The sequence below is a fragment of the Branchiostoma lanceolatum genome, chromosome 2 (genome assembly GCF_035083965.1).
Source record: "Branchiostoma lanceolatum isolate klBraLanc5 chromosome 2, klBraLanc5.hap2, whole genome shotgun sequence".
NCBI lineage: Eukaryota > Metazoa > Chordata > Leptocardii > Amphioxiformes > Branchiostomatidae > Branchiostoma > Branchiostoma lanceolatum.
The window spans coordinates 28,900,879-28,923,785 of NC_089723.1; the positions used below are offsets into that span (position 1 = coordinate 28,900,879).

Below are 22,907 nucleotides of genomic sequence, written 5' to 3' on the forward strand. Positions count from 1 at the left end.
TAAGCAGATTCTACTGTACTCCCATGCTAAAGACAAGTACAGATATTTTCAATCTCCTTACGTCATGTGCCGACTCCATATCTACATTCTTAGGCCAACACAAGTTTACAGATTAAAGAGAGACTGTGTTATTGGAAATGGAAATGTTTAACATACACTATGTCAATCTGCCATTCTGTCCATATATATATATATAGTCTTTAGAATAGCCTGGTATTATTGTGTTTTTTTGGCTGGCTCAGAATTCCAGCATAACAAAAACAGTTTTGTCTCATTGGAAGGTATCAAGTCCACTGTATTTTTGAGAATTTCTGATCTCATGGAACCTTTCAGGTCACAACCTTTGTATCCTGAATGGCCATTCGGTGGAATGCTAGTATCTATCACCCAACTATTCAGACCATTTACGGTTCTCTACCACGGGTGTCACACAGACTCAGACAGAGAAGGGTCCAGTTTGCTGGTCACTGCCTTCGGGCAAGTGAGGAGATCATCTCCTCACTCATTCTGTGGAGGCCCCAGGGAAAAACATGATCCAGAAAGCTGACTTTCCCGGGGGCTCTATTTAGAGACACCTCAATTCACATGGAAGACCTTAGTGCGGCCATGGCAGATAGACTGGTGTGGTTGGAAGTTGTGCATGGACTTGCCCCGTCCCCCCCGTGGGTCGACCGATGATGATGATGAGGTGGAATGCACCAGCAGTATCAAAAATGATCATTGGGTCTTGGTCACTTCATACATAGACTAGTAATGCCCCCTACCATGTTGTATTAGAACTGCAACTACCTGTAGTTACACAGTACTATTGAATGGCATTAACATTAGATGATGAAATTTAGACAGCAGAGAATACATTTTGGCAAATGCACTAGACTATGCCCATTTTCATAAACTATTAACATTTCCACAACTTTCTATTAGATACAACTGTTTTGTGAGTCTTTCTAGCCTAACTGAAAATGATAGTCAAACCTGTACACGTGGCCACCTCTATATAGAAACCACCTGCCCAATGCGACCACTTTTTGTTGGTCCCTTGGATACTTTTTCCCATTTATACAAGCATTGAAAATCCTGTCTATAGTGACCACCTGTCCACATAGACCAGATTTTATTGGCTCCCTGAGTGGCCTTCTTGGGCAGTTTTGACTCCGTCAAAAAATACAAAAGATTGTTACCACGCTTTAGGCGAATGTTACTTACCACAACTGTACAGAGGCTGCAGATTTTCTTTTGCTCATACGGCACCGACTGCGGGGTGTCGTCCTCCCCACCTGTCAGGTGCTTCAGGGTGCTCATGTCGGCTGCCTTCTCCCTGCGCTGCTCCAGCTGCTCCAGGTGTCTGCGGCTGCTCTCATCATGCTGGACAGAAACCACGGAACAGTCTTCAACGTAGGAGAAGGCATTTATCTGCCTAACTTAGTTTTGTAATAGAAATTATAATGTGCACTATGATAGATATGGCATGATGAGAAACATCCATGCACTAGTATACATGTATGTACCTAACCTTCTCCCTGCTGCCTAACTCTGTAACTAATAGAGAATGGGGTGCCAAACGGCTACTTCAGTGTGCTAAGGGCTAACATGAATAATGTGATGCCGGAGACCATGGAACAGGCTTCAACGTTGGAGAAGGCATTTGGCAATCTACCTAACTAGTTTTGTAACAGAAACCATAATGTTCACTATGATAGATATGGTATGATGAGAAACATCCATGCACAAGTTTATGTACTTAACCTTCTCCCTGCTGCCTAACTCAGTAACTAATAGAGAATGGGGTGCCAAATGGCTACTTCAGTGTGCTAAGGGTTAACATAATAATGTGAGAGAACACAGTAATGACAAGACATACATGTATTACAGAAACATGACATGTAACTTTACTCTTGCACATGTTAAAAAAGTGGAAATACTGGCTACCTTCATTTGTATTTTCTTCTGTAGCTCTTCTAGGTTGGCTTGCTGGGCGGCATTCAGGGCGATCATTCTCTGCTCTCGTTCTCTGTAAACCATTGAAATATAACAAGTTATGATAAGGCAAAGCAGTTATCCTCAACTGATGTCAAACACGATGCTTTGTCACGTAGCTAGAAGTAAAGCGATGTGGCTTCCTCAACAGAAAAGCCAGGTACAATATCTGATGAAGGAGTATGTTATGCTGAAGGGCGCATATACCGGCTATACGGATAGTCATACAGATACAGATATTTACATGGTATGAATCAGCCACAAAAATGTCCCTGCAGTTCCAGAGCAAGCTGCTAGAGGGCCCAAACCTACACCACTTCTTTTTTTACATCACAAGCTACCACCAAAAAAACAAGACCATAGCACGTCCAGGTCAAAAGATACAAAAAATGGAAGTTCTGCTGCAGTACCAAGGTCACTTACCAGGGGGCCCAAAATCGACCTTGACTTTCGTCTTCCCAACACCTGCCTACATACCAAATATCATCATAATCCATCAAGAGGATCTTGAGATATGCTGACTACAATAGTCCACCTACAAACACACAGGCACACCCAAAACTATATCCTCCATTTTTCAATAAAACCAGCTGTCCTGAACAGTTAACAGTTAATCTACCTTGCCCGTTCTCTGGTTGCCTTCTCCCTGGCCTTGTCCTTCTCCAGCTTCTGTTGTTCGATCCTGGCCTCCTGTTCCTCCCGCTTGTTGATGAGCTCCTGAACGCGCGCCTGGCGCTCGGCCTCCAGCGCCTTCCTACGCTCCTGCACCGCCTCTTCTTTAGCTGCCTTCTCTTCCTGCTTCTTCTGACGCATATCCTACATGGAGGAAGGAACCAACAATGTTCATGGCTCGGTGCTAGAACAAAGGCGTCAAATGGCCGAGTGGCTAGGCTAGTGGTAGCGAGATCGAGAGGTCACGGGTTCAATACCTGGTATTCCTGGCTAGATGTTATGTCCTTTGGAAAGGCACTTAACATGCGTTTCCTCACTCCACCCAGGTGTAAGTGGAGGGATGGGCTCCGCCTTTCAATACCATGCCCTAGTCAAAGGCACAACAACCTACTGCCTCTATAGCTACACCCTCAAAAAGGCTACATGGATGAATGAATGAATGGTTTATTTGATCAAAATACATTGCAGCCTTTGGGGCAGAATTACATATCTCATAACGATCAAAAGCAAAAATTGTCCTTAAAATCACCTGCAGGGGATCAAGGTCTGAACGCAATTAAATAGATTATTTTCTTTCATGATCATTGCAATCATTGATAAAAAATCTAGACAAACATGCAGTATTCAAAAACAAGTCCCTTTCACAAAGACCGAAATTCACACAAATCAAAGAGGATCGCTCATTAACATAGTATCTAGCTGTTCAATAAACATGTCAAGTAAGGACTTGGTGAGTCTTTGTATCTGTTTGTTTTCTTTTTCAAAGTTCTTGACTTGTCTGAGTTTCTTGTTGGCATACTACGGCCATCCCTTCCATAAAGGAACCAACAATGTTCCTGGCTTGGTACTAGAACAATGGTGTTGAATGACCGAGTAGCTAGGCTAGCTGACACAAGATCGAGAGGTCCTGGCATTCCTGGCAAGATGTCGGGTCCTTGGGAAAGACACTTGACACGACTTTCCTCACTCCACCCATGTGTAAAAATAGGTTCCTGACTTTGGTTGGGCAGATAGAAGGTGGTGGAAGGAGAGGGATAGGCTTTGCCTTCCAATACCCTGCTAATACTAGTACCCACTGCCCCTATGGCCTCAAAAAGACATGGGACTATCCATTTTTGTCCATCTATTCCCTCCATCAGTCTCCTGGCTGATTGAATTGTATTAAAACTTCAAATTTGAAAGAAGCTTACAATAAATTTATATTGGTAAGTAATCCTTCCCTTTGCCAGCAGGGTAACACAAAGGTTTAGTGTAGTGTAGTGATACAGCTTGATACAGGTGGTTGCAATTCTGATCACAGTTGCTAGGGGGCACTGCTATTACATGAAGTGATCCCCTTACCAACAGCTCCTGCAGTCTGGACTCCACCAGCTGGTAGCGAGTCATGATGTCATGCCGCTTGTTCTGCGCCTCCAGTGTGTTGATGAAGGCGATTTCATTGGCCTACAGGAAAGATGATTGACAGGTCACAACACTTCAATTAACACTTCAATAAATTCAAAAGGTTTCTATAGACAGTTTCTAGTTTAATGAATGCTTCCTAAAATCTCCCATCTCCTATTAGATATTTACTGAGCCAGAGTAAACATCAACAAAATAAGAAAACAAATCAGATACTTTATGAGAAAATCACACTGAATCACAAAACTTATGACAAACTTAAACAGTAATACTGTAAATGCAGAAATGTTTGCGGTGGTTTTATGTTCGGGGTTTTCGAGGCGACTGTTTCACCGCGACCTTAAAACCAACGCAAACATTTTTGTTGAATACTGTAGCAGTATGTTACTTTAGCGCTGCTGCAAACTTAAACCACAGCAAACACTCCATTCTCCCCTTAGCGTGAAATAAAAACCAAACGAACTTAAATGCATTTACAGCATTACTATATATTAAGGAAAAGTAAAACAAAGAAAAACCAATGGAAAAGTTGCCATCATGATAAAGTTTTGCCTCCCACCTTAGCCTCCTCCTCCTGTGCCTTCCTGACGACGGCCTGGAGCTGGAGGAGTCGCTTTCTCTCCGCTCGCTCCAGCTTCTCATCCATGGCCAGTCGCCGCTGGTCCAACAACTGCTCCTTCCACTCACGAACCTCTTTGATCTGAAGGAAACAGAGGGGGAATATTGTTATAATCATACAAATCAAGAAGTATCTTGTTGTTGTTGAACATGTGTCAAATCAAGAAGTATGTTGTTGCTGTTGTTGACCTTGTACTGCCCAGTGGCAGATAGGGCAACAAGTTTCCTTGCTGTTTCTACAGCAGGGTATATTTTCACAGGGAGGGGTTGCTAGTCCTTCCCTTTTAACTTGCTCAAGGCACCTTCTCAAACACGGGACTGCCATTTTATGTCCCTTCCGAAACACGGGTGTAGCCCCAACCCAGGTGCCCTTCCCAGGATTGAACCGTGGTCTCACATTTACCAACTAATTGGAACCAGGAGCTCAACTGTGAGGCTGCTACCAGTTGACCTACACAGACCCTACTGTCAAGATGGCCATACTTTGTATTCCAACCTTTTGTCCGTCATTATCAACAAGAATCTGTAGTATAGGGATGTCCATGTAAGTCAGCTTGTAGCAGCCTCACAGTTGAGCTCCTGGTTCTAATTAGTTGGTAAGTAAGAGACCCGGGTTCAATCCTGGGTTAGGACATCTTGGTTGGGGCTGCATCCGTCTTTTGAAAAGGACGTAAAATGGGGGTCCTGAGTTCGAGGAGGTGCCGCGAGCACGTTAAAGGGGAAGGGCTAACAACCCCTCCCTGTGAAAATATACTCTGCTACAGAAACAGCAAGGAAACTTGCTGACCTATGTGCCACTAGGCAGTACATGTACTAAGGTCTAAACGAACAAACAGACAATAGTATATTTCTTACCCTTTCCTCCAGTTGCTGCAGCTTACACAGTTGTTCAGTTTTCAGTCGTTCTCTCAGTATAACAGCCTTGGCCTGCTTCTCCTTGTGCTTCTTCCAAGACTCTGCCAATGGCCTGGAGGCAAAAAGAACACTCACAGTTAAAGGTGCTTCATGTAAGATTTGGTCAGCAAAACTGAAAATATTTTGAATAATGAACTCTTCATGTGCATTGAGAACGGTTTCCAAAGCAGCCAGAAAACAATAATATGGCTTGGCAGCAATGCCAAACATTGAAAAACTGCAGCATTTGTTTGTTCCAAAGTTTCCAAACTGATGTCCACAAAAATACATCCCATACACTACCTGGCAAGGCAGCAGTTTTGAAATGTGACTGTAGCATTATGCAACTGTATGTGAAAGGATTGATTTAACTTACTATGTTAAGGAAAAACCATAACACTGTCTCTGAACATCTCAAAGTACAAGTTGTAACAGTGACAAATGTGATCAACACATCATTTTATGTGGACTAAATTAGACCTTTTACATGGACTAAATTAGACCGTACTTTTTCCTGGATGGCGAGGAGAGTTTCTCGTGCATGTGGAGCGCACGGCCAGGTGGCCTGGTCTCGAAATCCTCCACCATCTCTCCCCAGGAGGTGCTCTCCCGGTACTGCGCCCCCGCTGCAGAAATACAATAGCAACATAAGGTAAATGACTGTGAGATATTACTAGTAGTCACTGCTGTGGTTTCATGTTGGCAGTTCAAGCGGTGACATTGCAAACTCATCAAACCAGGGTCTTAGCTAGGATTTACAGACAGGTAGTCCAAAAATGGGGGCAAAGACGGCATCAGATTTCTTTGTCATTTTAGTGTAGGGGGTCCAAAAGACGCATGGACGCAAAGCTAGCTAATACCCTGTATTAAACTGTGAACATGCATGTTTCAAATAAAAGCTGACAGAACAGAAATGTACTGTAAGTCACTCAAATCTTATTGTAAATGTACACTGTCTTGTACATGGCATATATGAGACGTAATTGTAATTGCTTGAGCAAAATATAGGAAAATGACAAATCTTTTTTACCTTCATATTCAGCCATAATCTCTGTCCAGTCCAGGGGCTGACCAGAGGAGTCAAGAGAGACCTACACATGCAAAGTATTCATCATCATTAGTATGTTCTTCAATAAAATGTAATAATTTCTACAACCCAAACATGAAAATAACCACCATTTAGTTGCAATGCAGCGGTTTGATATTTTGCTTAAAATATACCAACATTACTGGCAAACTGAACCTATGAACATGGACCTTTCCATGCATCATATTGTATGCTGGGAAATGCAGGGCACTATTGGTAACTCGTGGGCAAACAAAATCATTACCATGATAATTTGAGTATAGACCAGAGTTGCCATAATATGCATATATACCACATTCGTGTTGTCAATTTGGTAATGATGTTGTTTACCCCAAGCTACCCTTAATGCCCTGCGCACGTCTCCCAGCATGCAGTGGGATCCGTGAAAAGCTCCATGTTGCATTGCACTCAAAGCTGACTTCTACAGCAAATTCTTTACAACACGTCACCAATTTTGTCATACTTTGCAAAGACACAACTGTCCTCATAGGTAAACTATACATGTACATCATCCCTTACACCAACCTGCATCAGAAAATTTCAATGCTATGATAGAATATACATGTATGTTTTCAAACATATTAAGAAACAATGAAACATTTGGAATTTTTTTAAGCACAGTTGCAACATGTATGCTGTTTTATGAAATTCAATAATTATACATTCAGGGTCACTGTAATCATACATATGCATATATTTCCAATACTGTATTATAAAACAGCATACATCAAACAGTGTACATGTACATTTTTGTATATCAACATCGTTCTAATACATTGTACATACAACTTGGATTTGACAAAAAGTTGAACATTATTGGATTAGTATAACACAATGGATTAGTGCACAGTTTCTAAACTAAATGTTAACAAACAGATTAATCAGAAGACAGATTACCAACAGATTATTGATGGCTGAGATTGCCTTAGCCCCATACAGAGATCAGCCATCACCACATTCAGTTAGATTATACATGTAAGCTATGACTATGAGAAACGAACATGCATGATCGGGCTGCCATGCTTTTGAGAATGTGTGTGGGCGACGCAGTCTTACTGAGGGGAGGTGCGGTAGCGACCGTCCTTCGGCCCCAGACTGGGCTATACGACCAACGCCGTCTGCACAACCTGGCAGGTCCGCAGACTCTACCAATGGGGGCTCCCGTTTGGGCTCAAAGGTACTTTCAGCCTCTATACATGTAGTACTGCTGGAATGGTCATCCTACATGTGTATATACACACCGACAGGATCACAGCATGACAGAGAGCCAACAATTACGGAACACTACGGATTAGTGCATGCGGGATTAAATCAAATAAAGAAACGTGCAACAAGGGATAATAATTATTCTAAGAAATGTCCAAATATAAAAGCTGAAAGAATTTTTTTAGTTGGTTTGTCTTTTGCTAAGGGCTAGACGTACAATGTACAACACTAAGGTAAAGCCAGCCTGCTATGAAGTATGTATACAATGGGGATGGCCTTGATATAAAGTAATATATGTAATACATGTATTGAGTATGGGATAACATGATAAAAGAATACATATACAAGACAAGTATTACAACCCACATACATGTACAATGTTATGCAATGAGGCATTTTAACAACCTTTACAACAAGCTATTTTGCTTTGTAGCGTACATACATGTACCACTACAGGCAATGTAATTCTTAAATTTCTAACCCTTTGGAATTCTATGTCCCAAATTCTGTGCCCCGTTCCAAAATGTCATAACATAACATCAAGATGACAGAATTTTCGTCTGTCATGAGAAGTGAAATTGTGTCAAATGATAGATGCACGATGAGTTTGGTTCTTTCCTACTTTGCCTGTAGATAACTGTACATGACAACAACAATCATTATCATCCAACAAAACAAACCACATCTAACAATGCTATAAAATGGGCTCCATCCCTGAGGCTTCGCCAAAAATTACCAATACATGTACTCGAAACACACAACAGAGAAAAAAGTTCTACTTCCTAAATCACACCTACCTTGTTGGAACAACGGCTAGACTTAGCGTTCTGATGATAAGCAAACAAAGATGCACAGAAGATGGACAAGCAGAAGAAAGGTGAATTAAGGTCTTAAAAACTACGGAATTACGGAAATGATACAAAATTCCACAAGAAGCCAAGTTATTAGTGACTTAGTTGAAAAAGCTAGATATTTTCGAGCGTGTTAGTACGACAGTATAGTTTCATGCAGTAGGATATATGAAATCAAGCAAAGCAGAAAATTAAGTCACAGAAAACTGCACGCATTATGAAAGCAAACATTCCAAGCAATCTACAGCTACATGCATAAACGAAACAGTGTAGAAGATGGCTAGCGTGTACAGTTGGCAGAAAGAGATTAAAGAAACAAGTTCACACTTACATAGTCATTTAAGTTAAACATAGCAGATAGCAGATAGCACAACTTTTCCTTCATTGCATCGTGGGCAGATATAAAACAAAAAAGTTTAAAACTTCATCATGAAGCATGCTAGCTTTTGAATGCTTGCACATGCATTAAATCAATACATGTATACATGGTCAAAAACAGCATACACAATTACAGCATAACCTTTTCTACCAATTTTGAAGAGCTTACCGCGAGATCACTTTCCCCGTCTCGGTCAGTGTCCACCAGGATTGGTGCCTTTTCTTCCTCCTCTATCTGCTTGGTGAGCGAACGTTCCTCCTCCATGGCCCAAGCGATGGCCTCATCCTGGTAAGCCTGGAGCTTGGAGGCCAGCTCTTCTTCCTGCTTCTCAATAGCAGCCACCGTCTGTTGAAAAAGGTTTAGAAGTTAAACTCCTTCCCACACCATCTATAGGGCAGTACAGAAAATGTAATCAAAAGTTCACAAATCATGTACATGTACACTGCAATGACTGCATAAATTGCCTGGTAGGTTTGTAGAATGCTTGCTTTGCACAGAGTATATCTTGTGGGTCCAATTCCATGGCCATGTCGTACCAAAGACTATTTGTATAAATAGGACATGCTGCTTTCTCTGCTTAGGACAGAGTTCTTCTGGTAGCATTTTGTGTTTAACTTCCATACCCTTTCCTATAAGTTATAGGAAAGGGTATCGAAGTTAAAGACACAATGCTACCAGAAGATTAGGCTCCCTGGTGTAGTACTGTAAATGCAGAAATGTTAGTGGTGGTTCTATGTTTGTGGTTTTTGCAGTGAACTCTTTACTGCGAACTTAAAACCACCGCGAAAAGCTGTTCCATTGTGTGACTGTAGCGCTACTATTGTTTCAAAAGCGAACTAAAAACCACCGCGGACACTCCATTTTCTTCTACCGCGAAATTAAATCCCCGTAAACTTTTCTGCATTTCCATGCTTGTGGCCCAAGAGCTGTGGAAATGGAGATGGACACTGCCCTAAACACCAAATGGTGTGGAAAGGACTTAGATCCATAACTACCGGTAGCACAACACAGACAAATAAACAGATCAAAAACAATTTCTTGCTTTCCTGTGCTTCCTCACTAGCCTCTTCTACGAACTGTCTGTCATGACTGATTAACAGTAAGTTCTACCAGCTCTAAACTGTGCTTCAGCAAGTCTAACCTTTGGTGTCATCCTGCCAAGTGTATTGAAATAACTACGGACACACACCAACAGAAACAGACACAGCAAAAACATACTCAAATGCAAATTCATAAATGAGATGCAGAAGAGAATGAAGGGGGATCACTCACATCATCTAGTGCAGAATCAAGAATGTCATCATCATCCTCATCTTCCTCCTCCTCTGTATTGTCTGGAGGCAAACCATTCTCCCCTACAGTCTTCTCACTTTCTTTTGCTTCTTCCCTTGGGCCTTCCTCAAGTTTCTCCTGTGGACCATTGTTTTTATTTACATCCATTTCTTGCTCTGTGATTCCATTGGTCGTCTCACTGGAGTCCATCAGAATCAGTTTCTTCAAAAGATCATCGACTACATCTTCTGTAGGAGATGATGGCGTGTCGGCAGCTTCGGCCTGATTGTCTGTTTGGGACTTACCAGTGGCCTTCTCGTTGCTACTGCCAGTTTCTGTTCCTTCTAATTGTTTCCCTTTGTCTTCTATTTCCACTGTCTCAGCTGAACAAATTTCTTTGTCCTTGCTAGGTTTATTCTTCCCCTGCGTCCAGACATTGTAGACTTCCGTCTTTTCATCGGGATGGCCATTGACCACCTTCTGTTTGGCATCAGAATTAGTTTTCTTCAAATCTGATTTCTTGGTATTCTGTGTTAGTTTTCTGCAGTTCTGAGAAGTGTTGCCGGGTGGCATTACTCTATGAGCAGGTCTGTTCTCCTTCTGACTGTCAGCTCTCTCTCTGTTGAGTTTCTGGTCAGTGTTTGGACTGTTTTTAACACTGTTTGAATGCCTTGCGCTCTTAGTTGTTGCCTGTCTTGAGGGCCTCTGTTGACGACTGTCTGGATCGCGTCGTCTTCCTCTTTGGACCGTTTCCCAGCCTCCAGAGTCTTCTGCATCTGCATCTTAGTTAAACGAGGCAGCAAAATTAGCAAGCTAATGCAACTACATGACTGTCAGGGCTCAAAATTCTTTTTTTTTTTAATAGATGCACAACATGAAATAAAGCAGAATGTCCGCAAAATGCGTTTTTACAAACTCTACTGCCTATGTTAAGAACTTCAATCTGAAATTCTACCTTCAAAACTTTTAACAAGTATTACATCAAACAAAGTACAACAAAGGTTATATTGCTTTTTCTGACACTTTCTGTATACTAGTGTACAATAGTATCAATACCCTATAGCTACAAAAACATCTAGGTGCACTAGCTAAGGTGCACTGGTGCATCCTTAGTAAAAATTAGGTACATAGCTCCAATTTTGGGTGCATGCACATGCACCCAGTATTTCGAGCCCTGCTGTACATAGGCCACACTTTTTTTATTTTTTTGGTTCTCTGACACTTTCAAGCAAAAATGCATCAAGAGGTCAAGACGAAAATAGAAGACAAGGAGAAAAAGGCTATAGTTTCCTAAAACATAACACAATACTGTACCTGTATCACATGCGTTATGAACTGCCTCTTCTTGTACTGTTTGCTTGCCTGTATCAGGACTGCTGATTGGTTGAGCCACACTGGTAGCTGAGGGACTTCCCTTGACCTTGTCTGCCCAGGTGCCAGTGGCTGCTGTCACAGTACTCACAACAGGTGCAGACACCTGTGTACTCGCAGGTGCGCCCACATGTGGCTTGTCAGCGGGTGCAATCTCATCTGCATCCTTAACAGCTGTTCCAGGTGGTTGTCTAGGGGTAGGTGATATCCTAGAAAATAACAAATATTTGTGTAACCAAACGTTTTGTAGTAATGCACTTCTTGGGATCCATAAAAACAAGGCAATCAGAGATGACAGACTTCAGCCCCTTACCAATACTGCTTTGCAGTCCTTCCAGTCCCATAGACCCCGTTCACACTCATTTTTTGAGTGATTAATTTTTTCAGTGTGAACGCTCCCAATTGCGATTGGATCGATCCGATCGCGATTGTTTCTGATCCACCTCCGGAGGTAGTTCAATCCAATCCAATCCTATCAAATTTTGAGTGTGAACGCAACTACGATTCATTCCATCGCGATCGCCGGGGATTTCGGCTGGTTCCGGGGGTGGGAGGTCATACATCCGGGTACGTGGAGTCATAGTTCGCATAGCGCGGGAAAACAAACCCAAGCCACACACGTCAGATCGCTCAGTACAACAACAACAACTTTTCATCGTCAACAATGCCAAAGAAAAAGGATAAAACTCCGTCAGTAACTTCAGCTGGTGGCAGGTGGCGCGATGAGGAGACCAGGGTCCTCATCGCAATCTGGGGGATAGAGGAGGTGCAGGCCAAACTGGGGAAATGTCACCGAAAGAGGGACATTTACCAAATGATCGCCGATGGCATAGCGGTGCTTCAATCGCGATCGGATCACGGCATACTTTAATCCACTTGGCAAAAAGCAGTGTGAACGCAAAAGTTTCTTTGCGTTCAATTGCGATCGGATCGAACAATCGCGAATATACTTCAATCGCGATTGAAAAAAATGAGTGTGAACGGGGTCATAGACAATAATATTGGCACTGTGGATGTGTGACAATGCTGTATTGTGTACTGTAGTATGTTGGGAATAGCAGAAACATACACACACAATGACAGACAAGGGGAAAACAATGCTTTTGTTCTTCACTTCCTTGGAACAAAGCAACTAAGCTAATAGAGGTTGACATTTTAAGATACAGAAGCAGAAGTCTCATGTGGTTATCAAAAAGATACATGTATCACTCTAGATGTCTTTTCTTATACATGTACCCAGGGCTCGAAATTCAGTTTTGGAAATAGGTGCACTGGTGCACCCAACCTAAAAAATTAGGTGCACAGAAAGAATTTTGGGTGCACAACATAGAATAAAGTTGAATGTCAGCAAAACATGATTACAAAGTTTAACGCTCTTAAGAACTTCAATCTGTAATTCTATAGCTATAAACCTTCAGATTTCAAACAAGTGATGCATCAAGTACAACAAAAGGTTTTATTATTTTTTCTGATACTTAATTCAAGAATATTCTGTATACTTACTGTACAATAGTACCCTTATCCTGTAGCTTACAAAAATATCTAGGTGCACCAGTGCACCCACAGTCAAAATTTAGGTGCACAGCTCCAATTTTGGGTGCACACAGGTGCACATGCACCCACTATTTCGAGCCCTGCATGTACCCGTAAATAGACAAGACATACCCCCTTGGTAGAGAATGTCCGCTGAAGTTCAGGCTCCGAGACACGGGACTGGGAGTTACTCGTTCAGAAGGTGTTGGACTTGGGCCCAGGGGTCGTCCTGGAGACTTCCTTACCTCCCACGCTAAGGAACTGGGCCTGGATTGTACATTTGTATATATGAAAATATGCTTTGTATAGAAATATACGTATAAGGTACATGTAAGATCTAAGGTATATGCAGCAATGAGCATTTTATATGTAAATGGATAAAAAAGGTTCATAAAGTCACAGTGTTGTGTGCCTACCACTGCAAAAAAATAATTCACATTTAGACAAATTTCATGATTTTCCAATCTGATTGCTTTAAGCAAGTCATCTTATGATTGGTCAGCGGTTAGGTTTCAAGTCAAGATGGCCGACCCATGTTGTCACAACTCAATATGGCAGCTCCCATAGACTTGAGGGTAAAACAAAATAGGTCTTTGCTTTAAAAAAAGACCCTGTAAAATTTAATGTATGAACTACATTTGGAATTTATTAATGATTTCTATCTGACTAACATGGGAGAAGGACAACATAACACTCATCACCTTTCTAAAGGTTGCTGAGAAAGAAGGTTAGAATGATTATCATTAACTCACCAATTGTCAGACTTCTCCAACTGTTTCTGCATTTCAATGTACTCAATCAGTGCCTTAAATTCTCGCGAGTAGTTGTCCAACATCAGCAGCATTTCCTGTGGAAACAAACAAAAAACAAAACAATCAAACATATGCAACAACACCAATCAAATACAATGTACTGTACATGTAAATGTTAAAACTTTCTTGGCTATTCAATGTTAGCAGTTTTCACGGTGACCTCTTCAACTTAAATCCACCACAAAAACGGTTGTTCTATTTTCTACTCACCTACCCCATTGTTTCAACCACGAACTTAAAACCACCCCGAAACTCCATTTTCTCCCTGTCGTGAAATTGAAATCCAAGCAAAATTGAAGCCCGTTCAAGGTATTTACAGTACTTAACCTGATATTGAATTTCTGATTTCTCAATATTTCATTTTCAGCAAGCTGTTTGCTATTTTGCAAATTACTATTCAAATCTGTACAATACTTTAACATTTGATTTCTGATAAATGATACATTGTACACAAAACCCTAGTAGGAAAATATCATGAACAAGTTCTACCCTTTGGCTTACCTTACACTCCACCACACTTTCATCAGCTTCGCACGTTTGGTAGATCTCATCCACGGCCCTTCGGAGATTGTCGAACAAAAATGCCCAGTAGCGAGCTCGTACGTCGGCCTTCTTCCCTTTGATCTGCCCGGGTGATTTTTTGCGGGGCGACGTCTGTGTTCCTTTGCTACCTTCGGAAGAAGAGTCTCTCTGTGCTGACTTGGACCTCAGGTTCTCCGCGGCATGACTACTCATAGCTTCAGCTTTGCTTTCCATTTTTTCAGCTTTTGCCTTTTTATTGGACATCTTCCCCTTTCCTGGAAAACAAACACGACAAATCTGTCACTTACAAAAATGTATGTTTCGATTTGAGACATTAAAACAAATTGTTTTGACAATTACAATCAGATCACCAATCATAAGCTTTATAATGATATCAAAATCATAAGACGATCTACGTAACATGCATGTATCTTTCTTATAACAGTTAGTTTTAATGTAGTAACTCAAACTTATTTATATAGATATGTATTTTATTTTGACTGTGGTATACTGGCTGAAAGTACCGTATGTATGTTCATTGTTGTTAGTTGAAACTGAATGATGAAAGATATGATGTTCCACACCCTCCCCCACCCTGACAAGTGCAAGAGACTAAATAGCTCTGTTGCTAACTGAATAACTATCTCCTTCACTTGACCTTACCTGCGGAGATAGAGGTGTCCATGGGCACCCTCCATGCCACCAGGTTCCGCGCCGACCGTCCTTCGCGAACAACGATCTTGCGAAGCCCCTCGTAGCTGGTGGATCTCTGCAAGGGTGACTGAGTTTGCTAGAGACAATACAGGATGAGACAATGGTCAGAAATTGTTGACCTTGTGGTTATAAGCCCATCCGTAGATTTTAGTACACATGTGCAGTATCCATCTCAACCTATATTTCTAACATCACAAAGAGACGAGAAGAAGTCGAACCTTTGTATTAGACCCCGTTCACACTCATTTTTTTCAATCGCGATTGAAGTATAATCGCGATTGAATCGATCCGATCGCGATTGATTTTTTCAGTGTGAACGCTCCCAATCGCGATTGGAACGATCCAAAACGATCCAATCGCGATTGGATTGTAACTACCTCCGGAGGTAGTTTGATTGGATTAATCGCGATCGGATCCAATCCAATCCTATCAAATTTTGAGTGTGAACACAACTACGATTCATTCCATCGCGATCGGCGGAGATTTCGGCTGGTTCCGGGGGTGGGAGGTCATACATGCGGGTACGTGGGGTCATAGTTCGCATCGCGCGGGAAAACAAACCCAATCCGCACGTCAGATCGCTCTTTTACAACAACAACAACAACAACTTTTCATCGTCAACAATGCCCAAGAAGAAGAATAAAACTCCGTCAGTAACTTCAGCTTGTGGCAGATGGCGCGATGAGGAGACCAGGGTCCTCATCGCAATCTGGGGGAGAGAGGAGGTGCAGGCCAAACTGGGGAAATGTCACCGAAAGAGGGACATTTACCGCACCAAGTGACAATGTCTAGCGGAAAAATAGACACAAAACAAGGACAACAAGGACAACAACAACATTTACCAGATGATCGCCAGTTCAACCCTATCAGACTGGTCTTAGCATACAAAACTGGACAGGTGTGTTATGGACGTTTACTGGTTATGCAATGCAAACAAACACACAAGCATGCGACATGTAAAAACTGTTTGGATAGATCAGCATTCAAATTTTCCCCCAATCTGATTCGGCGATACTTAATCCAATTAAGATGTCATTACAAATGGGGTGACATAGCTAAGATAAAGTGGATCCTTGACAATACAAGATCACCCTACAAATTATTATACACTCTATAAGGATGAACACACACGTATCTGGTTGCTTAAAACACCGCTCACTTTCACAACAAATACTTGAAGTTTACAACGTGGAATCTAAAATGGATAATTGACCATTTTGCTTGTCATAATTGATGGTACAAGAAGATGGATCATAATGATCCCAACATTTGTCAATACTTATCACTACGTGCCCACGCAGAGCATCAATTTTAGACGTTTGTTTCACACAAAATCTTGTTACGAATCGCTAAATACAGTAAAATGAAGTCATCACATCGACTTGTTCATGCTCAAAGACAGGCTGACATAATTTTTTTCCAATCCAATTATGACAACTCTTGCGTGAATCAACCATTGTTGAGGGCCGTTTCAGCGAATCTTACGAACACAAGTCCATCCTGACGGCTTGAAATGATTTCCTTCTTCATCTTAACTTCGTGTAAATCTTACCTTTCCGTTTCCTTTGGCAGAGTTGGGTCGGCGATTCGAGTTCCCCCCTCCCCCTCCGGAGCGTTGCCCGCCATTGTTTTTCGGCTTCGCGTTCGAGTTGGACATTTTCTTCCGCCAGTTGTCACTCATCCTGTCGGCAGGGTGGCCGGACTACACTCCTGTAGACTTAGTCAATCGGACATGCTATTTGATGAGCTGCAAGTATGAAAACGTTATACGATCCCTTGTCACTATACAGCAAGTAAACAAATATTGTGGTACACTACGGGTAACCCCAGAACCAAAATTGGACAGAAACTAGCGCGCAGTTTGGACACAATAATTGGTTACTTAGGGGCTAAAGCTCGTTATTCGTGTACAGATTCGCATCATTGGTTCGCAGTCGTGGCGTCAAAGTATTTGATGATATGATCAAGGAGGTTAAAATAAGAATCTTGTTTTACTAAACCTCCTTGGTACGATGCACCTTACCTGGAGATGGCATATCCCGTACATCGCAAGATGATCGTAGGTAAATCGTACTAGCGGATACTCTTTTATCTGGAACGCCAACAATCTTGATCTATACATACAGCATATATGTACATTGTTAAGAAAAAGGCTGACAGACATATACATTCAAAGTTTTCTTTATAAGTTATCTATCGATGGCAGTAAGTTAAGATTTTATAGGAATGTCAAAACAGAATACTCAATGGAAAAATATCTTTCCAACAAAGATTTTGACCAACGGTCAGCTGTGTGTAAGATACGAATTAGCGCACATCAACTAGAAATAGAAAAGGGTAGATATAAAAAGCTGCCTGCTCACGAGAGAATGTGTAAGTTTTGTACAATGAACGCATTGGAAAATAAAATACATTTTATTTGCCAATGTCCTCTATATGACGCCGAAAGAAACGAATTATATAAAACAGCTTCCGTTAATTCCCCACGCTTTCACCATTTGACTAACTTACAAAAAATCAATCTTACTACTAAAATCAACCAACCCACTTACGATACAAAACGTGGGTCTTTTCATTTTCCACTGCCTTCAAAAAAGAAGTCAAACCCAACCATAGTCAACCTTAGTTAACATAGAACTTTCACAGTAGACTAGATAACTATGTCGATTCCCATGTATATCCATGTATTTGTTTGTCTGCAATTAGCCTTCGGGCATGAACTTGCAATAAAGTTATTGATTATAAGTAAACGGTAAGATCATACATCGTCGCCGATTTTTATAACCCCCAATCAGGCTTTACTGCGGACTTTTCTTCTAATGATAAGCGATAAATTCATAAATTTTTACCGTATTATATATTATGATGGTTTCAGTTAACGTTACCCTGATATTGCCGATGCAAATCCGAGTGTAACCATCAGAACACAGCCCAGACATGGAGGGAAACAGGAACAGCGCGCCCGTAGACGAGAGGACATAATAAAACAGTCTTCAGTTTTCAAATACCTACCAAATGCCCTATCGATTGAACACAAAGTTTGAAAAATCTTGTAGCTACGAGCCAAAAGAGTTTTGTTTTATAGGTGTCTTAACTTCCAAAGTACGGGGGAAACTTTGGTCAGCTATAACTTGCTGTAACCATGAAGGCCATAATAAAGCGGTCTTCAGTTATCAAATACCTACCAAGTGCCCTATCGATTGACCGCAAGGTTTGAAAAACCTGGTAGTTTGATTTTTTAGGTGTCGGTACCCCATAATGCTTAAGTACGGGGAACTTTAGTCTGCTATAACTCTGTAACCATGAAGGACATAATAAAGCGGTCTTCAGTTTTCAAATACCTACCAAGTGCCCTATCGATTGAGCGCAAAGTTTTGGTCAGCTATAACTCCGTAACCATGATCAAGAAAATAATGCGGTCTTCAGTTTTCAAATACCCACCAAGTACCCTATCAATTGACCGTCGGATCGCCTGCCTTAGCTCGGGCCTGCCACCTCTTCTAATTGGCTGGCAGGCGGAGGAAGGATTCAGCTCTGCCCTATGACGTCACTGACTTCGTCGAGGGGTCCAGGGTGAGCTTAAAAAGCGCTCTTGGCGATCGGAAAGACCTCAATCGCCAAAACTTTTTCGGTGAGCCAGGGAGACTGGGCAAGCCGAGTCCAGACAGCACACTTTGCGGTAAACTTTCACTTTCACAGGAGAATAAGAGGCAAGAATGTCTGCGCCCATTGGTTAATGTATGGCGCCAGACATTTTTGGCCCTTAAGATCATTAAGGGCACTAGGAGGACCGAGCTTTTGCGCTCAGCGCACACGGTCCGCACATACCTTTTGATATTCTCTACTGTGTCCTTTGTGTTTGTGTAGATAGTGTGATTGATACGCAACGTGGACCATGGGCAGCTTAGTATTACCTTTCAAATCTGAATCAATCTGAATTCATTTTCACTCACCTTATGCAAAGTCCTCACTTGTCCTACTTGTGGCCAAATGACTTCAGGACATGATATCATAACAATCTCTATCTTGTAAAAAAATAACGTCTTAGAAATTCATGCATGATTTATATCTAATAATGTTCAACTTTTACCTAACTTCCAAATGCTGCAAGAATGCAATTCCAATCATTTACCACTACGGAATTATAGCCTTTGCTTATCAATAATGCAAATTAGGTCTTCATTTGCATATTTGATATTTATCGATATTCTTCTTTATCTCAGTTACGTTACAGGCAGTGTAGGAAGCCGGAGCCTGGCATCTGCTTGGAGTCCCTACGTAATTTGAGCCAGACTTGCACTAGGTGGTGTCAAATCGCTTTACAAATAAGGAAGTTACAACGGCACATCACCCAACATCTGCTTGAAACAAACCCTACTAGCACACACAAACAAAAGCCTTACCAAATTAATAGCCTGTTCCACAAGCCCGTCAAGGCACCATCTCGCGTATCCTAGCTGACGATATGTCAAGTTATATACCAATGCTACCTTGTCCCCCCAACGACCCGGAGGTCAAGGGACTAGGTAGGTAGGTAGGTATACCAATGCATCAAAGGGATCGTGAGTTGTAGCAGCGAACAACTCTATCTACAATACTCCTCCTGGAGGTGACCCTCCTTCCCGGAAGTAAAAATTCAGTTCAGTTAATTGTTACACTTGAAACTCATGAGATAGTAAGTAACGTTAACTCTATCCATCCACTAATATCAATACCGTTACGGTTCTTTGTCATATTCAACCCAATTAAGTTTGAAAAGGAACAACAGTCCGTAGACAAGATGTATCAAGCGTATTCTAGCCCCGCCCTCTGCACACAGTGCGCAAAATGACAGATAATTTCCCGACTTCATCATCAAGACTATAAAGAGCACTTTTCTTGGGCTGAACAATATATGAACATACCTGCCTTGGTGCTGAACGCATCCCACATCAAGTTGTTCTGTCCTTGGTGCTGAACGCCAGCAAAGAAAAGAGATATTTTGGACATGTTTAGTTACAGTAATACTGAAATTAAAGTAAACACATTGAGGGAGCTTCACGAACAAGTCTAATTGACATGAGGTATATTGACTGAACCTTTGGTAATATCATCTTAAAATGAGCATACTGATGAAAACAGTTTAAATCAAGCAAATTATGACAGCTCTCTGACCTCCATTGTTGATCCAGTTTCTCTTCCACCAGACGCTGTCTCTCCATCTCCCTCTTCTCCTTCAGAAACTTGGCTCGTTCCCGCATCTTAGCCTGTCGCTCCAGAGTCGTCTCCTCCTGGGCCTCCATCTGTTGTAGGTACTGCTGCTCCTCTTCCTCTAGAAGGTTTCTCAACCTGGAGGACAAATTGATATGATTGATATGATATTGTATAAGAGATAATATAATAATAAGGGTTTTATTCATTGAACACCTTGCAGCCTGGGGGCTGAATTACATGTTCATTCCAAATTACAAATTACACATGATAAAATACTTAAGGCTTTAAAATCATACAATGGTTACATTAGAAGGTTGCGTACCGGACTAAGACTAAACTGCACGTATTAGCAAGTAACATGAAACGGTGGATCAATTAACTACCTGGGTTACAATGGGCCTTGTACTGGAATTACAATGAGGTATTCAGAAGATGGACAAGGTAAGGGATTGGGCTACCGGAATATCGTGCAGTGCGGACTGGCAACTGGTCAAGTTTCTTTTTTCATCATAATGTAATAATGATGTTTGTGATAAGAAACAATCCTTGGTGTGTCGAACTAAAATATCTCTAAAGAAAGATTTTGACAACACTTTTTTCAACATAACTGCAATTTTGCAATTCCAAAAACAGACCATGACTTCTATATAACATGAAAATGACAACATTTCAAACAAGAGCTATCTACCACTCATGACCATAGCATGTCCAGAACACGAGATATCAAAACCAGAAGTTCTGCTGCAGTAATCTAGAAAGCCACTAGGGGGCTGAATATCAAACTTTGTTACCCCGAACGCCATCCACACAACACGTAACGTTAACAAGGTCTTACGGAAACGTTGCTATGGTGCAATGACAGTGCATGTTCGTGTTGTAAACGATGTGTTCTAACCCAATGACATCTTCGCCTTGGGAGGTACGAGGCAATGAAATAGAAGAAAGGGTTTCAACAAAAGGATGGAGTGAGTGAGTGAATGATTGCCCTTCATGTAATTTTGTGTTGGCACGGCACTGTGTGACAGGCCTTTGATATTACGCCAAGGGTCATCTCCCTAAAACACACTTGTCCTATCAAACAGAGCTACAAGAATTGATAAATATCGTTCTCATAGGATCAATATTATATTTTCTGCTCCCCTCCCCTTAGAAATTTCACCCTCACGTGTTACTTTTACCACCTTACAATACCGTTTTGATTTGACCGTGAAGGATTTTCGTTTTTAAATATTCATTGCAGTGTAACTTCAATGACAGGGGTTGAAGAAGAGAGAAGTTTATCGACATCGCACATGTACAAATCAAACATTTGATGTGTACAGTGCAGGCCATGTAGAAGTAAAGGCCAGTGATGTGTGTAAAAAAAGGGACCTTTGTCGTCTTAATATTTTGTGAGCCATCTCATAGTAATGATTCCCAGATAAAAACAAATGGGCAATGTGATTTTTAGCTGGACAATGCCAGGTCTTCTTTATGGTACATTTGTACCTTGTTGCAACTTATATACACATAGCACTAGAAGGAACAATTATCAAAGAAACTTGATCAAAGAAGAATGCCACCAAATTCTGGGTCCCTATAGCATTTTCATGTAAGGCCACAGCAAGTAATTTTTATGGATGACATCAGCGCGCTCATTAATTTTCGCCTGATTTCGAAATAAAAAACAAGAAATTTCATTGCCTTTCGACGGTAGTCAACATGCCAAAAATTTGCAAATATGTTGTAAACGTTGACAGTCTAAGGTATTTCATTGCATATGAATACCCAGTGTAGTTCCTGCCCATGATGGTATGACAAGCTGTTCTCTGCGTTTGTTCTAGTTAATTGAGCTGTATACACATCTTCAAGAACAGTTTAATGTTGACAGACTAAAGTGTTTCATTGCATTTGAACACCCAGTGTAGTTCCTGCCCATGATGGTATAATAAAAAGCTATTTTCTGCATTTGTTCTAGCAAGGACATTGTATAAATAATGGGGGGGGGGGTCTAGTTAATTGAGCTGTATACACAAGGTGTTTCATCGCATATGAATTCCCAGTGTGGTTGCTTCAGATGATGGTACAACAAGTTCTTTTCTGCATTTGTTGCAGTTAGTCTATTGAGATGTATTCACATCTACAAGGACATGTCTACATCAAAACAAGGAGGTTTTATATCATATATGAAACCCTATTGGTTGAATACAGAAATAAAAGACCTGTTGGTCATGATATCATATTTCGTCGCCTCAATTCCTGTTTAACAAGACTTATGATCTCAAAATTTGAAAATATAGGAATCTTGTTTTTTTTTGCCCGCCTTGTTTTTTTTTTGCCCTATCTCATTAATTTTGGAGTCTGCGGAGGATGTCATCCATAAAATTTACTTGCTGTGGCCTAAACTTAGTTAACTGCAGTTTGGT

The 22,907-nt window shown here is 41.2% G+C and overlaps 1 protein-coding gene across 4 annotated transcripts in view; it reads right to left on the reverse strand.

The window, feature by feature from the left end:
* LOC136428424 (S phase cyclin A-associated protein in the endoplasmic reticulum-like) overlaps positions 1–17,154 on the reverse strand; it is an 85,084-nt gene extending 67,930 nt beyond the window's left edge. Inside the window, exons 1-18 of one of the 4 annotated variants that reach the window (XM_066417907.1) lie at positions 16,862–17,154; positions 15,259–15,385; positions 14,575–14,870; positions 14,014–14,108; positions 13,394–13,528; positions 11,672–11,937; positions 10,358–11,133; positions 9,254–9,430; positions 8,653–8,682; positions 7,706–7,870; positions 6,593–6,653; positions 6,071–6,188; positions 5,524–5,635; positions 4,610–4,750; positions 3,991–4,092; positions 2,597–2,793; positions 1,930–2,011; positions 1,207–1,365 (exon numbers count right to left, since the gene is read on the reverse strand). In XM_066417907.1, the coding sequence (XP_066274004.1) occupies positions 1,207–1,365; positions 1,930–2,011; positions 2,597–2,793; positions 3,991–4,092; positions 4,610–4,750; positions 5,524–5,635; positions 6,071–6,188; positions 6,593–6,653; positions 7,706–7,870; positions 8,653–8,682; positions 9,254–9,430; positions 10,358–11,133; positions 11,672–11,937; positions 13,394–13,528; positions 14,014–14,108; positions 14,575–14,870; positions 15,259–15,385; positions 16,862–16,990 (3,168 nt within the window). In that variant the 5' untranslated portion in view covers positions 16,991–17,154. Of the gene's footprint in view, positions 1–1,206; positions 1,366–1,929; positions 2,012–2,596; positions 2,794–3,990; positions 4,093–4,609; positions 4,751–5,523; positions 5,636–6,070; positions 6,189–6,592; positions 6,654–7,705; positions 7,871–8,652; positions 8,683–9,253; positions 9,431–10,357; positions 11,140–11,671; positions 11,938–13,393; positions 13,529–14,013; positions 14,109–14,574; positions 14,871–15,258; positions 15,386–16,861 lie in introns of all 4 variants that reach the window. The other 3 variants (XM_066417906.1, XM_066417908.1, XM_066417909.1) reach the window with 3 other exon arrangements.
* Positions 17,155–22,907: the final 5,753 nt, after the last annotated feature.